General features: G+C 43.3%; 1 protein-coding gene across 1 annotated transcript in view; it reads right to left on the bottom strand.

Moving 5' to 3' along the window:
* Nucleotides 1-17,081, bottom strand: part of LOC115141704 (ubiquitin-associated and SH3 domain-containing protein B-like) — a 48,200-nt gene that overhangs the window by 24,210 nt on the left and 6,909 nt on the right. The window contains exons 2-7 of the mRNA XM_029680845.2: nt 5,959-6,012; nt 3,492-3,678; nt 2,672-2,870; nt 1,473-1,642; nt 941-1,149; nt 544-691 (exon numbers count right to left, since the gene is read on the bottom strand). Coding sequence (XP_029536705.1) covers nt 544-691; nt 941-1,149; nt 1,473-1,642; nt 2,672-2,870; nt 3,492-3,678; nt 5,959-6,012 — 967 coding nt within the window. The remainder of the gene's footprint in view (nt 1-543; nt 692-940; nt 1,150-1,472; nt 1,643-2,671; nt 2,871-3,491; nt 3,679-5,958; nt 6,013-17,081) is intronic.

The raw sequence follows: 17,081 nt of genomic DNA, 5'->3' as shown, positions 1-17,081 counted from the left end.
TTCTAGGGAGTTTTTCCTAGCCAACGTGCTTCAACACCTGCATTGCTTGCTGTTTGGGGTTTTAGGCTGGGTTTCTGTACAGCACTTTGTGATATCAGTTGATGTACGAAGGGCTATATAAATACATTTGATTTGATTTACACCAGAAAAACAGCTTTGCTATTGATGCAGGGGTATTATAGTTTTGTGGTTTTATATTTGTTTTTTATTAAAAAATGTATTGTGAGAAAAAAAACGTACAAACTAAAACTGAACATAATTCATGATTGTTTTTATTATATTTGAGTTCGTTTTGGAGTCAAAGATAATATTTTCCATGTAGTTTTAGTTTGTTAATAATTTTATTTCAGTTTACTAAAATAGTTTTTTCACGATTCGTTTTAATTTTAATCTAACCCTGAATTGAAGTCATTCTTCAAGAATAAGAATAATCCTTTTTCAAGATTAAATGCTAGGCACTAGTTATCCTGGTCAGGAAAAGCTCCTGGCCCTAAAAATCACAAATGTATGGTTCAGTTAAAGAGACTTCCTTCTGTCCAGTACCTGCATGGGATGACAGATGAGGCTCAAGGTGGGTGTGTCCCCAGGGCTTGTGTTGTCGAGGAGACGGCTGTCCAGCAGCCCATCGAATAGGCCCCTTTCCCTGCTCACTTTGTCCGAGGAGGCGGAGCAACTGAAGAAGGAGTGTGATCTGCACAGGGTAGAGGACACAGAGGACAAGAGTAGAGGACAGGGTAGAGGACACACATACTCACTACTACTCATTCATCACTACTGACTACTGAGCAGAACTCTCCACGCTCATCTACAGTTCCTTCGGGATTGAATGAATTGAAATGCAATTGACCCCAGCCCCCATGTTGTGGACCGAGAGCTGTAAGTAAGAAGCTGGTGAAAATAATACATTCTCAAACTGGCACAGGACATTCTGAGGGCTCACCGGTGGAAGACCCAGGTGTCACACTCATCTGCCCGGCTGACGTAGTTCTCAGGCAATAGGCCGGACAGCCCCGTGGCCAGGGAGGACCCGTAGACCCAGCCCTCGCTAGTGTTGTTCTGCTCCAAGGGAGACATGAAGACAAAGTCGCCCGGGACCAGCTCCAGCTCGTCCTCATTCTGAGGGGCGTAGGGATACATCACACGCAGCGTCTGCAACAGAGGGAAGGAAGGACACAGCTTGAGAACACCCATGCCTTATCTAGCACCATAATACAGTACAATGCAAGGCTATAGGTGTAAATGAGCAAGCCTGTAAAGGGTCACTCTGATATTTACAGCCGTTTCTAAATTAATTATACTGTATATTCCCATTCTTGAAGAATATAACTTATTATACATGCCTCATGAGCTTGTATTGTAAAATGTACAAGGTCCATGTCATGGTATTGATTAGTAGAAAGTACAAGAGTAGTATTGGATGTGAAATGAAGGTGGACAGGGTTTGCGTCAGAAAACAAGGTGGTTATTATTACCTCATGATTGGCAAACCGTATGTCCCGGGAAAAAAGGACAGCCAGCCAATCACAGCCTAGCTTCACCTCGATTCCCTTAGCCAGCTTTTCCAGGGAGGTCAGGTGACTGGTGGGGAAGTGGTAGGCTAACGTCACATGGAGCTGCTTCTTATGGGGCTCTAAATGGACATCTGAGACAGAGAGAGGAGGAACGAGTGAATAAAGGTAAAGAATATGAAGAAAGTCACCTGTGTGCTTGCGCGCACACACATTTTCTTAATGGGTGTTATGATAAAGACCATACAAAAAAGGTGCTATCTAGACCCTAAAAGGGTACTGAAGGCTGTCCCTATAGGAGAACCCTTTGAATAACCCTTTTTTGGTTCCAGGTAGAACCCCATTTGGGTTCAATGTAGAACCCTTTCCACAGAGGGTCCTAACATTGAACCCAAAAGGGTTCTACCAGGAACCAAAAAGGGTTCACCTCTTTTGGAACCCTTTTTTCTAAGATTGTAGGCAGCTCATGAGTTTTTTTTATTTTGGGGAAGCTTACAATTTATCCTACCATTTCTACCTATCTGCGTGCCATGGAACTATAGGCCATACCTTCCACTTTCAACTAAGTAAAATACATAGGCCTAAAGGCAACAAATAAAAACAGTAGAAAATCTCTACTCCACCTATCTTCCGCACTTTCTATCTGTCTTGAGCTGTCCTTAGTGAAGTGCAACATTGTAACTCAGCAGGTTGCGTGCTCAGGCGTGTGCTCGCCCTCAATGTTATCAGACCAGAGAAACCACACACATGCTCATTGTTCACATGGAGCACACCAAACAAAAGTCAATGAAAAAATTGACAAAACTCCTAAATGATAGTTATGAAATAAACCAAAACTTGTTTCTCACAAGTGTAGCAGGTTGTGAACTCTGCAAACAACATTTTCCACTCTGAGAATGAGAGCAGTAAATTACTGTAATACATGCATTAACAGAAATGTATGTAACCAAATGAAGGAGATTAATGCTACATTTACTAGGCCCACTGGTTACATATGTAATGTCGATTGATAAAAAATAAACAATCAAAGGGCCAACAATTCACACAATGAAACAATGAATGTGCAACAATTGGCAGGAGACAGCGGAGAATATTCTGGAGAGCTGAGTGCATTCTGGAGATTGGGTGTGTGTCCAGGTGTCACAGGCAGAGAGAGTCCCTACCAGCATTTCTGGCAGCCTCGGAAGCAAAGTCAGCAGCAAACTGCTTGAGGACCTCTGCGATCTGCTCCTCAACAAAGAGGCCTATGAAGTTGAAGGAGGTGTAGAGCTCCAGGGGCAGGGGGCTAGGGAAACGACCCCTCCATTGGGCCACCGTGGCCTGCAGGGCCTCCAACAGGGCGTCCACCTTGTTGTCTGCACACTGGGGGTCAGGTTAGAGTCTGAGTACCACACAAACACTGAGTCTTACATCAACAATAGTGCCAGTTCTCCAAACATAGACATTCTAGTCCTGGACTTAGAAGTCTGCTCAATTGAGAATTGCTATTGAAAGCATGTTTTAGTCCGGGACTAGGATTCATCTGTGTCTGGGAAACTGGCCCGTACTAGACAGATGATACAGTCTCTTGACCTCAATGGGACTTCCTGGATAAATACACACTTAGAAAAAAGGGTTTACAAAAGGGTTCTTCACAGTCCCCATAGGAGAACCCTTTTCAGTTACAGGTAGAAACCTTTTTGGTTACAGTTAGAACTATTTTGGGTTCTGTGTAGAACCCTTTTAACAGAGGGTTCTACATGGAACTCAAAAGGGTTCTACTTGGAACCAATTAGTGTTTTTTAAAGGGTTCTCCTATTGGGACAGCCAAAGAACACCTTTGTGAGTGTAGGTTCAATTAAAATGTTATAAAAATATAAAAAATAAAGAGTCACACGTCAATGTTAAGTAACATAATCATAATACTTCATGGTGAGCTGAATTAGAGGAGCATCCATGTGTTGATGTATGACCGTGAGGCGTGTCATTTCCCCCTGGGCTCACCATGAAGAACTGGCAGAGTGTGATGTGGGGGAAGATGTTGTGGGCCTTGTTCTTTCCGCAGGAGACTCGGGACTGCTGCCAGAAGTGATGGAGCTGATTCTGCAGGGGTCCGCTGGGGCGCAGGTACAGGACGTACTCTCTGGGCAACGGGTCATCCAGGAAGGGGTCATCCACATGGGAGAACAGCCTGAGGAAGAGCAGGAGAAGAGGAGGAGGAGGAGGAGGCTTAACAATGACTGAGGTAGAAGATGGGTGGGGGTGGGGGGCTCCAATGTAGCTGTTTTTATCTCAATATAAAATCATTTCTGGGTAACAATTAAGTACCTTACTGTGATTGTTTTCAATTAAAATTGTCAAAAGTAAAGCAAAAAATTGCTTCTTAGGAAAGAGCCAAGCAAGGATTTAGCTAGGACTGTCTGGGAGTGGTCTGAGTAGGTAGGGGAAGGTTTGGAACTCTCTTTCTTATTGGTCTATTAACAGATTTACCACCTGGGGCCATGTCACCAAGCAGGCCAAAACTCCATCCTACCAAAACAAGCAGACATTTCAGGCCGTCTTTTCAAACAGCTCGTACACTAAAAGGGCATTATCATAACTTTCACAATTTCACAGTATCATTTCAACCTCATAGTGTGGAAATATACAGTGCCTTGCGAAAGTATTCGGCCCCCTTGAACTTTGCGACCTTTTGCCACATTTCAGGCTTCAAACATAAAGATATAAAACTGTATTTTTTTGTGAAGAATCAACAACAAGTGGGACACAATCATGAAGTGGAACGACATTTATTGGATATTTCAAACTTTTTAACAAATCAAAAACTGAAAAATTGGGCGTGCAAAATTATTCAGCCCCCTTAAGTTAATACTTTGTAGCGCCACCTTTTGCTGCGATTACAGCTGTAAGTCGCTTGGGGTATGTCTATCAGTTTTGCACATCGAGAGACTGAATTTTTTTCCCATTCCTCCTTGCAAAACAGCTCGAGCTCAGTGAGGTTGGATGGAGAGCATTTGTGAACAGCAGTTTTCAGTTCTTTCCACAGATTCTCGATTGGATTCAGGTCTGGACTTTGACTTGGCCATTCTAACATCTGGAAATGTTTATTTTTGAACCATTCCATTGTAGATTTTGCTTTATGTTTTGGATCATTGTCTGGTTGGAAGACAAATCTCCGTCCCAGTCTCAGGTATTTTGCAGACTCCATCAGGTTTACTTCCAGAATGGTCCTGTATTTGGCTCCATCCATCTTCCCATCAATTTTAACCATCTTCCCTGTCCCTGCTGAAGAAAAGCAGGCCCAAACCATGATGCTGCCACCACCATGTTTGACAGTGGGGATGGTGTGTTCAAGGTGATGAGCTGTGTTGCTTTTACACCAAACATAACGTTTTGCATTGTTGCCAAAAAGTTCAATTTTGGTTTCATCTGACCAGAGCACCTTCTTCCACATGTTTGGTGTGTCTCCCAGGTGGCTTGTGGCAAACTTTAAACAACACTTTTTATGGATATCTTTAAGAAATGGCTTTCTTCTTGCCACGCTTCCATAAAGGCCAGATTTGTGCAATATACGACTGATTGTTGTCCTATGGACAGTCTCCCACCTCAGCTGTAGATCTCTGCAGTTCATCCAGAGTGATCATGGGCCTCTTGGCTGCATCTCTGATCAGTCTTCTCCTTGTATGAGCTGAAGGTTTAGAGGGACGGCCAGGTCTTGATAGATTTGCAGTGGTCTGATACTCCTTCCATTTCAATATTATCGCTTGCACAGTGCTCCTTGGGATGTTTAAAGCTTGGGAAATCTTTTTGTATCCAAATCCGGCTTTAAACTTCTTCACAACAGTATCTCGGACCTGCCTGGTGTGTTCCTTGTTCTTCATGATGCTCTCTGCGCTTTTAACGGACCTCTGAGACTATCACAGTGCAGGTGCATTTATACGGAGACTTGATTACACACAGGTGGATTGTATTTATCATCATTAGTCATTTAGGTCAACATTGGATCATTCAGAGATCCTCACTGAACTTCTGGAGAGAGTTTGCTGCACTGAAAGTAAAGGGGCTGAATAATTTTACACGCCCAATTTTTTAGTTTTTGATTTGTTAAAAAAGTTTGAAATATCCAATAAATGTCATTCCACTTCATGATTGTGTCCCACTTGTTGTTGATTCTTCACAAAAAAATGCAGTTTTATATCTTTATGTTTGAAGCCTGAAATGTGGCAAAAGGTCGCAAAGTTCAAGGGGGCCGAATACTTTCGCAAGGCACTGTATATAAAACACAGGAACATCTAGTTTTTGACTGCAGTGAGCCTTGAAAGGATTATAGTCATTCACACCTGGCTAAATAGTAAGAGTACACACATACGCAGTACAGCAGAGGGCAGCATCACACTTACCATAACATTATCACAGTTCAACATGGGTCATCTCTGGGAGTGTATGTATGTATGTGTGTGTTAGAACTCACCAGTCACATGCTGCCTGTACATTCCTGCCTCCTGTTGATACTAGTGCCTTCAATCTGCAAAGACGGAAAACAGTGATGGCTACAATGCTTCCCTTTGAAGGTTTTATTTCCAATGCTTGTATGCAGTCTCCTTATTTGCATCCACTTATGATATATTGTAACATTGTTACTAAAATATTTAATGAGATGTTGTATGGTGAAGGCATATATAGCCTACGTATGGTGAATCTCACTTCTCTTTATAGCCATACCGAGAGGGACAAAGTCAGAGTTGACCATCTCTGTTCCCTATTTGACCATCTCTGTTCCCTATTTGTGTCAAATAAGTGACAAAAGCTACATCCCAAATGGCACACTGTTGCCTATTGGAACCCATCAAAAGTAGCGCACAATATAGGGAAAAGGGCGCCATTTGGGAGACACAAATTCACACAGTGGTAATAAGCAATACTGAGGTAGAGTTCACGAAATGCATTCTTTGAAATGTTGGTCGATATTGTTCAGCATGTCCAGTAACGCATCATCAACACCCCTGGAGGCGCGGTGTGCCAATTGGTTTGGCCTGTTGTTTTTAAGTATTGGGAAAATCAGTCACTTCTTCCATGAGTCTGGAATTATCCCACTGTTCAGTGACAGCTGGAACAACTTCTAGAACGGTAATGCGAGCTGGTCTGCGCATGTCTGAAGTGCCTTGTTCCTGACGCCGTCAGGACCATGTCCTTGTCCTTGAAAAGGTTTTCGATTTTTTTTGTTCTGCCTTGCACTCTTTCATTTTGCTTTTGAGTTGCCTCTGAATATTTTTCCTGTCCTTGTTACTGCCACCTGATTTAAACACTCACTTTTTGAGTTGAGGGTTGAGAAGCTCTTTTAATTCCTGAGTTACCCACGATTTATTACTGGGGAAGATGTTGCCTTCCTTTTTGGGAATAACGAGATCCTCACAGAAACTGTACTCAGAGACGGTATCCGCTGCCTCTTCCAGGTAATCGGCGCTGTCCGTCAGGGCCGCAGTCAGTGGACTCACAACAGTCCTGGTGGCTGTATCTTTAGTCATGGGGAGTATGGTTTAGCAGGAGTACTCCGCCATTATTATTATATTTATTTTTTATTTTAACTAAGGTAAGTTAGTTCAGAACAAATTCTTATTTCCAATGACGGCCTAAACAGTTCAGTCTGATATAGTGGACAGTTATGCTAAGCTAATCATACAGTTTTAATAAGAAAGAGTGGAGGAGATTACTCAATATTGTATGAGTGTGACTGAAACACAGAGGTGTGAAATAAACAACCCACCTCACATAATTTCCACCCAGCCATTTCAAATGTCAAAATCAATTCATCTACGAAAATAGACACACGTGCTCAGTCACTCCCCAAAATGGCAGTCTGCACAGTATGTGACAAAATGACTACCTCTACTACTGCGTTGTGAGACAGCTTCCTAAATCCGGCAGCACCTGGAGGCCTGGTTAACAAGCAGTGGAGGGAGCATGCTGATTCAATTATTCTTATTAGACCCTCAGAATCTAATTAGAGACTACTCAAGGGAAGGGGGGGAAAAAAAGTGGAAATTGCTAATGCAATTTTCCACTCTGGGGATTATAATCTCCATGGCACCCGCAGTGGTGGAGAACAAGAGAGGACCTAGTTCCGAGACCTGGTGGACACTAGTAGTGAGACCAGGTGGTGCAGAGACCCTCTCCAATGTAAATGTTTATGTACATTTCTGACTAACGGGATGGATGCAGAGCGTCTCAGGGCTCTGATCTAGGTCTGGTTAAGACAGGGCACTAAAAAGTGGTCTGGCACCAAATGGCACAATATTGCTTCAGTTCAGCTGACTTCTGTACCCGCACACAGGTCGACGCAACAGTGTCAAAAGGGTATGGGAGAGCAAATACATAGGAACAACAAACTCAATGTGTGCATGTGTATCTTCAATATTTCATCATACTCCACGCAATAGAGGTAGAGTGCCCCAGAGATGTGTTGCCTTCTTCTCCCGTATCACACTTTCCCCAGCAGAAGCCCCTAGGGGACCCCCAGGTGCCAGGTCATCTGGAAGAACCACGTCGCAGCTGAAAAGGGAGATTGTTCAGATGTAATCTGCAAACAGAAACTTGAGTCAATAAACCACGGCTCCGTGCTTCCGCTGAGGATCCCACACAGTCCCTGGTCGCTCGTTCCTCCTTCTCTTCATCCTCAATATCTGCCATTGTTATATTAATCTTGCCTATCAGCAGAATTCCCACTCAAGTGGGATCGTTTACTACTTGTACTTCTTTAAAGTAACTGTCCAGAGGAAATCTCTGTTATTCTGTTAACTCTTACACCAATCATTTTGTTGACTTATCCTGTACTTGTATTTGTGGCCAAAGCATAAATAAATAAACAAATAAAAAGATATATATTTTTGTGTCTGTTTCCACACCGCCCCTGCTACATCTGTGTATATGACAAGCCCTGTCCAAGAGTGGAAGCTAAATGTGGCCTATGTACCAAGTGTGAATCAGAGAGGTGTAGCGATCTCATCACTCTAACTGAATATGTTAGGTGGATAACACAATCATACATACAAAAGCCACAGTTGTATGAGTTCAGCTACATTCAGCTCAGAAAAGTTCCGACCGCAATGGATAAAACAGCCAGCTGCTTTTGACTTGTGGCTTGCTCTCTGTTCTAGAGATCCCCTGTGAACTGCACAGACCTCCTGAAACAGGTAGCGAGAGCCTTCTCCCTGTCCGGCTGTCTATGGGCTGCGCTGAAATGAAACCCCCAAGAGTATCGCAGTGCTTCCCCATCCACACTTCATATGCTTCTGTCAGGAAAAGCCTCAGAAGTACATCAGCTGAGGACAACGTGGTCGGTCTTTCTCAGATCTGAACGAGGTGTAAAATAAGCTGCGGTCACCGGTATTTAAAGGTGAAGATCATACGCCTTGCAATCAACGGGAACGGCTGGAATGAAGAGAGAAACAGCGTGACTGCTAGATCCCGGCCATCTGTCAACACATCGTAGGCGAAGTTGGCAGAGACACTGAAGGCTGTGCTGTGCTGTGCTGTGCTGTGGTTGTCCACCACAGCAGGATGAGAGAAACCTCAAGTATGAACATGGTGTAAGAAACTGACTCTTAACTGCTGTCTTTTCTGCTCCCTGAATTCATTTGAATTCAATTCAACTTTATTTCCACCTCGGGCTACTACAATAAATAAAGTTCCCAGAATAGACTTTTTATTGAGTGGTAAAGTAGTGTTACCAGGGCTGGGATCAATTTAGAAATGGATTTCAAATGAATATCATTATGACTGTATTTGAATTATATTTGAAGGGTTATTAGACTGTTGTGTGTCTGTAGCATGGAAGAGCTTCATCGTGAGGTATTCATTTACACTATTACCCCCACACACCCATGTCTTGCTTCGCAGTTTCCCAAACTATCACATCTGTCCTACAACCACATGATATCAACCATCCCACAGGTCCATGTGCACTTGTAATCAACTACATTTTGCTCTGTGAGTTTGGGTTCAAGGGAACCGAGAGGTTTGGATCCGGTGGGATCCAGTTTCTTCCAGAACGGATGAAGTACAGATGCTGTACAACATTCTGTTTTGCGAGCTAATTACATTTTTGTCCAATCTAGGAATAACAAAATAAATATATACATTTCAAAACACACAATGTTGTCTGCAACTGATCAAAGTACGGTGGAAATCAATGTAGACGAGCGTCTGTGAGAGCCTTCTCACCATACCCCAAGTTACCATTCTCTAGGAGTCTCTTCAGATCATACAGTGCATTCGTAAAGTATTCAGACCCCTTCTCTTTTTCCCCATTTTGTTACATTACAGCCTTATTCTAAAATTGATACAAACATCTACACACAATACCCCATAATGACACATTTTTGCAAATGTATAAAACATGTCAAATAGAAATACCTTATTTACATAAGTATTCAGACCCTTTGCTATGAGACTTGAAATTGAGCTCCTGCATCCTGTTTCCATTGATCATCCTTGAGATATTTCTACAACTTTATTTGAGTCCAACTGTGGTAAATCCAATTGATTGGACATGATTTGGTAAGGCACCTAGTCTATATAAGGTCCCACAGTTGACAGTGCATGTCAGAGCAAAAACCAAGCCATGAGGTTGAAGGAATTGCCCGTAGAGCTCCGAGACAGGGATTGTGTCGAGGCCCAGATCTGTGGAAGGGTCCCAAAAATATATGCTGCATTGAAGATCCCCAAGAACACAGTGGCCTCCATCACTCTTAAATGGAAGAAGTTTGGAACCACCAAGACTCTTCCTAGAGCTGGCTGCCCGGCCAAACTGAGCATTCGGGGATAAGGGCCTTTGTCAGGGAGGTGACCAAGAACCCAATGGTCACTTTGACAGAGCTCCAGAGTTCCTCTGTGGAGATGGGAGAACCTTCTAGAAGGACAATCATCTCTGCAGCACTCCACCAATCACGCCTTTATGGTAGAGCGACCAGACAGAGCCACTTCTCAGTGAAAGGCACGACAGCCTGTTTGGAGTTTGCCAAAATTAACCTAAAGGACTCTCAGACCATAAGAAACACGATTCTCTGGTCTGATGAAACCAAGATTGAACTCTTTGGCCTGAATGCCAAGCTTCATGTCTGGAGGAAACCTGCCACCATCCCTACGGTGAAGCATGGTGGTGGCAGCATCATGGTGTGGGGATGTTTTTCAGCAGCAGGGACAGGGAGACTAGTCAGGATCAAGGGAAAGATTAACAGAGAAAAGTACAGCAAGATTCTGCTCCAGAGCGCTCATGACCTCAGACTTGGGCAAAGGTTCCCCTTCCAACAGGACAACAACCCTAAACACACAGCTAAGACAACGCAGGAGTGGCTTCGGAACAAGTCTCTGAATGTCCTTGAGTGTCCCAGCCAGAGCCCGGACTTGAACCTGATCGAACATCTCTGGAGAGACCTGAAAATAGCTGTGCAGCAACGCTCCCCATCCAACCTGACAGAGCTTGAGAGGATCTGCAGAGAAGAATGGGAGAAACTCCCCAAATACAGGTGTGCTAAGCTTGTAGTGTCATACCCAAGAAGACTCGAGACTGTAATCACTGCCAAAGGTGCTTCAACAAAGTACTGAGTAAATTGTCTGACAACTTATGTAAATGAGATATTTCATAATTTTTTTTACAAAAAATTCTCAAACCTGTATTTGCTTTGTTATTATGGGGTATTGTGTGTAGATTGATGAGTAAAACAACAATGGAATCCATTTTAGAATAAGGCTGTAACAAAATGTGGAACAAGTCAAGGGGCCTGAATACGTTTCGAATGCACTGTAGATACAAATCTCTCGTGACAGCCTTAAACATCTAGTGGCTTGGTTGTGGGTGCCGAGAGTAGTGCAATAATAACTGTTCAAACAGCGTAGAAATACATCCTCTGCTACAGTGTATTGAGCGACATGGGAAGTTTCTCTCAGTCCATGCTGATCATGATCTGTTCTAGTGTATTTCTATACCCATGGAAACCCACACACAGTACTAGTGCTGGGAATTGCCACGGACCTCCCGATACGATGTGTACAGCGATTCTCACGTATCGATGTGTATTACAATTCATTACTGTCATTTTTTTGCGATTTGATGTCCAAACATATTGCTCATCGTGTGCCTGCGGCAGAGGGACAAGAGAGAGCCATAAGAAAACACGTTTTTTGATCAGTCACGGAAATAAAAGTGCTGAAAACAAAATTGGCTCCTTTTTAAAAAAAGAAGAAGATGGGGAAACAAGCTATGAAGGAGAAATACTGGAGTTTGGTGCAGGTACAGCACACCAGTGGCAAAATAATACTGTCAAAATGATACAATACGATATATCATCGATATATAACTGGATCGATTGTTCCCCCTATCACTCTACAGTACCCTGCAATACAATAATCAGTGCATGTGCATTGGAAAACAGTTTGTCATTATTAATAGTAAAATGCTTACAGCCTAGATAGATAATCTACCATTCCATAATCTATTGATATACCACTGACAATGCAGTGTAATATACAACCTATATCATACTTTTCAGTCGATTGTTTCGCCTTGTGTTACATGGATTGCATGTTATTAAGATCACACTCAGTGGTTGTAAAGGATTGTAATCATACAAACCATACATTCTTGAAGGTGAGAAAACCACTCGCTTTGTTTTAACGCCCACTACGTTATGAAAGTGAGAGAGATCCTGTGAGCTTCTCCAGACAGGAAGAGGAACAGACAAGGCACTAAGCAGGACGCCCCCACAATCAGGTCACTCGTGTACGTATTGTGTAGTACGCCGAGTGTATATGTGTTTGTCTGTGTGTGCGCGCGCACGGTGTGCGTGTTTTTGAGGTGTACAGAAGAACTAATACGTCCTTATGCAGCACTGCAGAGAAATGTACATTACTCCGTCTGACAAACACAATGTGTGACGGCCCACATAATGGGGCAGAAAAACAAGTACACACGGAGACAATGACTAATATTGTCCAAAGGTTCTGAAAAATAATTGACTATGAAGCTGAGGAAACCAGGGGTTTAGTCAGCCTTTAAGCTGAACTTTAGTCACTTTATTTCCATGTGTTGAAAGACTGAATCATAAGGAACAATTGATACCTAAAAGGTGTTGTGAAGACCACGAGATGAACAAGGAGACAATGAAATGTCAAGGTGATCCGGCCAGGCTCAGACAGCAATAGCAATATAGGGCATTAAGGCTGCGTTTCAACTCAGGGCAGCACAATAGACAGCTGACAATACGCCTTTTAAAAGGTAAGTCATGTTTGAGCCGATATTTCCAGTGTTTATCATGAATGTGATCTCCTCAAATGTCGAGGAAATTACTTTTAAAAGGTGATGCTTTATAACGCACCTGGTATTGAATCATGGCCTAAGTCAACGAAAGGAGGAGGGGAAGGATGTATTTCTTAAATATTCAAACAGGGCCCTTGTTCAAATCCAAAGTTACCATGTGCACTAAAGCCTTCCAATGTAATATTTACAGCTCAGAATGCTACTGCGTTTATGATTATTCCCCCTGGCTTCTTCTCCTCCCAGTCTACTCTTGGCCAACCAGGGCAGCAGACAGACAGTGTGATGTCACATGACTCACCAGGAAGGAAGGAAAAACGCCACAAATGCAGACACTGCATGGAATGGCCAAGCCTTAAATTAAGTGCCTGAGATATTTCTGATCTATCTCTCTCTGGCACTTATCTGTTTTCAAAAGGGTGACACGCTGATCATTACTGCACTATAAAATAGACAACTGTATTGCTGGAAATTGGTGAACTAAAGAGAATGGAGGTTGAGTTAATATTTATTATAGCCGGTCAGTATCAGACGAGTGAAATCTATTATAAAAATGTGTGAAAAAGTGCTTTCACTTTATAACTCTGGCTATCTCAGTGGGGGATGATCGGAGCAATGGGAAGGCTCAAATGAAAGTTGTCTGTATGCTAGAAGATTTTGGATATTCAATGGTCCCACCTCATTGTCTGACAACAGTTGTGCTCCATCATCCCCATCACCAATCAACGATTTACAGGAAATGTCTCCCCAGGACATCCCATACCATTTCAACGCCAAACGCCACCACCCAGACAGACGCACTCTCACCCCTCCCACCTCAGCTCTATGGGGAAATCACATGGCTCTGGCCTATGCATCCGGACAGTTCCTGTTTACAAACATGCCAGAGACCTTGTCACACTGAGGCTAAGCCACTTCTCTCTCTCTCTCTCTCTTTCTCTCTCTCTCTCTCTCTCTCTCTTTTGTTCTATTCACGGAAGATTGTATTTGTCGTAGGAGACTTTGTTTCCCCCGGTATTGTGCTGTGATGGGGGGAGAATTCCGTCCTCCTAACATTAATAGAACCAATCAGATTTGTCATGTTTTCCTGTCCATTGTTACAACCGCTATGTGTCTGCCTGCCTCCACACTCAGACAGCCAAACAGAGACACAAGGAAGTAGTATAATACCTTGAGAGAGGTCTTTGTTGATCTACTCACAGGAGCTGTGAAGAAGATGTGTTTTGAATTGAAAGTTAGAGGTTCTCAATTCTCAATTAAATTGAACCCATTTAAACGGCATTGTAACATTGGAATAACACTTATCATTGCACTGTGGCTTACACACATTCCCGCAGGCAGGCAGGCACGTACACACACACATTATTATTAGTAACAACGTGTCAATGTAGAATATTGTAATCCCTCACTCACATGCAGACTCTCGCTGGATTCAGTGACGCTTTTACTGACAACTAATTCTCTGCTGTGTTTTCCTCTCATTATGCATTTCATTGATGTCTAGAGGAAGACTCGAGGGGTAAATGAAAGACTTACTGTTCAGACAAAATTCCCCCACTGTGCTCTACCACACTGACTGCAATTATCTACCATGCTACAATTATGCTCTAATTATTTGTGAGGGAGGCCTTCACTTATCCACAGTTTTTTTCTCACAAAGCTGTCATCCATAAACTGCCAAACGATTCACAAAAGTGTTTCTCTTGCCTCATTATATCTACTAATGCAGTCGGTGCCAATTTGTGTCTCCACAAAACCAGTGGCCACAAAACAAATCACAGGGGTACACACAACGGTGGTCAAACACTTTGACCCAGACAAAAATTGTGCTTAACTATGTAGTATTCCAAATATATAACATTGAGAAGGGGCTACTGTTGAACTTCTTCACATGAATATAGGAACACAACCATTCGGCCTTTCTTACAGTAGAACACTTCCTACAGTAGAACACCTCGGCCTACAGTAGAGCACCTCGGCCTACAGTAGAGCACCTCGGCCTACAGTAGAGCACCTGGGCCTACAGTAGAGCACCTCGGCCTACAGTAGAACACCTCGGCCTACAGTAGAGCACCTCGGCCTACAGTAGAACACCTCGGCCTACAGTAGAGCACCTCGGCCTACAGTAGAACACCTCGGCCTACAGTAGAACACCACTCTAATACACATGGAATTAAATCAAATGCTGTTGCATGTCTCTATTGTCTGTTATGGTGTTAAATAGATACTCTTGCATATTTTCTGAGTAAGGGAACTGCTGTATAAAAATAGGAACGCATCTGTGCATATGGCATGTGTTATACATTCAAATGCTAGCCTATTTGATACAAATCAGATGAAGAGACTGCTGGTTAAGGAAGGAACCATCCAGTTCAGAAATGAACCATCAAGTTCAGAAAGACAGTGTGCACAGCCACAGCCCGTAAAAGATGCCCCACGACTGTAAGTACCTTGTGCTTGCCAAACCAAGCCTCAAACACACTCTCCTTGTCATTACAGCTCTACCACAGAGCCAAGAAACCACCTCTGGTTCAGTGCCTATTCTACGGACACAGAAAACAAGGGTACCTTTGTAACTAATGGCATTATTTAGGCTAGAAAACACATTGCTGTTTCTCCAGTGAGTTGTTTTTGACTCTGGGTTGGTACACACCTTTGTTTTTCACATTGCTAGTGGGGCGGTAGGTGAAAGCTGGATACAGTGTGCTGGACATAAAATATGGATAACAATATTACCATGTACTGTGTACATAAAAATGATAAAGTAGGCTGCCTGACATATGGGCATCAGAATATCGTTGCATAGGCACACAGAATGAGGGCAAATGCATTTTGATGTAATCATTTCATCATTCACCCACCGTCGGCATATAAAAGTGCATCCATTGTGATTTCATTTCTGATCATTTGAACCCAATCTACAGAGAACTGGCAAGGAGTTGGAGCTCCCTCACATAGTGACGCCAGTCAGTGGATGGATGCCGCATGAGGCTGGAAGCATGAGGCTGGAAGCATGAGGCTGGAAGCATGAGGCTGGAAGGACACTAGCTCTTGGAGTGGCTGTCGCAGTTCTGGCAAAGGTAGCACTGACACATATGGCCCGGCCACAACTAAACACACACAGACGCGCACACAGACACACACACACACACACACACACACACACACACACACACACAAACACACACAAACACACACACATACACACACACACATATATAAAGGGGGGAAAAGGATGGCTAGCAAAAAAAGCAATTACCAACAGACCAAATTGCATCCACACATTTCCAAGCAGGATTAGCTCTGCTACTGCTCGTGCCTGTGTGAGGGGAAGGGATAAAAAGGCTGGACTGTATATGTGATTGGTCTCCCATGTGTCTACTGCAAAGCTCCAAGTGGTCTGTCGCTGTTGGCATCACTGAACAGATGCAACACTGAACGAGCCCCGTATGCCTTAATGCAAACAACAGCTGCCTCGCAGGCCACGGGGACTGAGAGAGAGGGGCAGAGACGGTACTAGTAGCAGAGGGGACAGAAGGAGCACAGCTGCCAGTCCCAAAATATGCCAAGGCGGGCACCTGCGGGTATGTCAGCAACTGTGGCCAGGCCTCGTCAAAGTCGTCAGCCTGGAGAGACAATAGGCAGTATTGAGGAGAGCAGACTGGCACACTTCTGCCTCTGTGCAGGTCACCCATGGGATTTTGAAGAAGAGTCTTCTTAACTGACCCTACTGATTGATATTGGAGACAACAATGACCACATGATTTGGTATCTGAGCATCTGGACAGAGCAAAGATACACTATGGAGGTTTAGTTGTTTGCTAATAGTTTACGTTGAATTTTGTCTTCAATCTTGGCTGAGGTTCATGATATAATATGAATCCATTTCTTATCTCATGAAACCACATTAATTCTTAGTTTTAATCAAATAATATATTTTTTGCTCATGGGTGTGGGGAGGTGCGCCACTTGCTGGCCAATTGAGGTCATTTCAGGACAATATTTATATCCAAATGTTCTGTATAGCCTCTTTAACTGGTCCTGATGTGTGATGTTGGAGAACAATGATTACATTATCTGGTGCCCTGAGTTTCCAGACAGCATTTTGAAAGGCATTAGGAACATGAGGGTTATCTTCAGTAGTGTAACTCTCTTAGGAAGGAAACACATGACATGTACACACCCTAGCATGATCCTCCCGATAAAGAGCGACAGTGATGTGGCATTAATGCAGCGTTAGTGCAGCGTTGGCCTGTAAAACTTAACACCGGCTCTTAGAATTT

The sequence above is a fragment of the Oncorhynchus nerka genome, linkage group LG14 (assembly GCF_034236695.1).
Source record: "Oncorhynchus nerka isolate Pitt River linkage group LG14, Oner_Uvic_2.0, whole genome shotgun sequence".
Classification (NCBI taxonomy): Eukaryota; Metazoa; Chordata; class Actinopteri; order Salmoniformes; family Salmonidae; genus Oncorhynchus; species Oncorhynchus nerka.
Note: the sequence above shows the minus strand (reverse complement) of the source record. Positions and strands in the feature narration are given on the sequence as shown.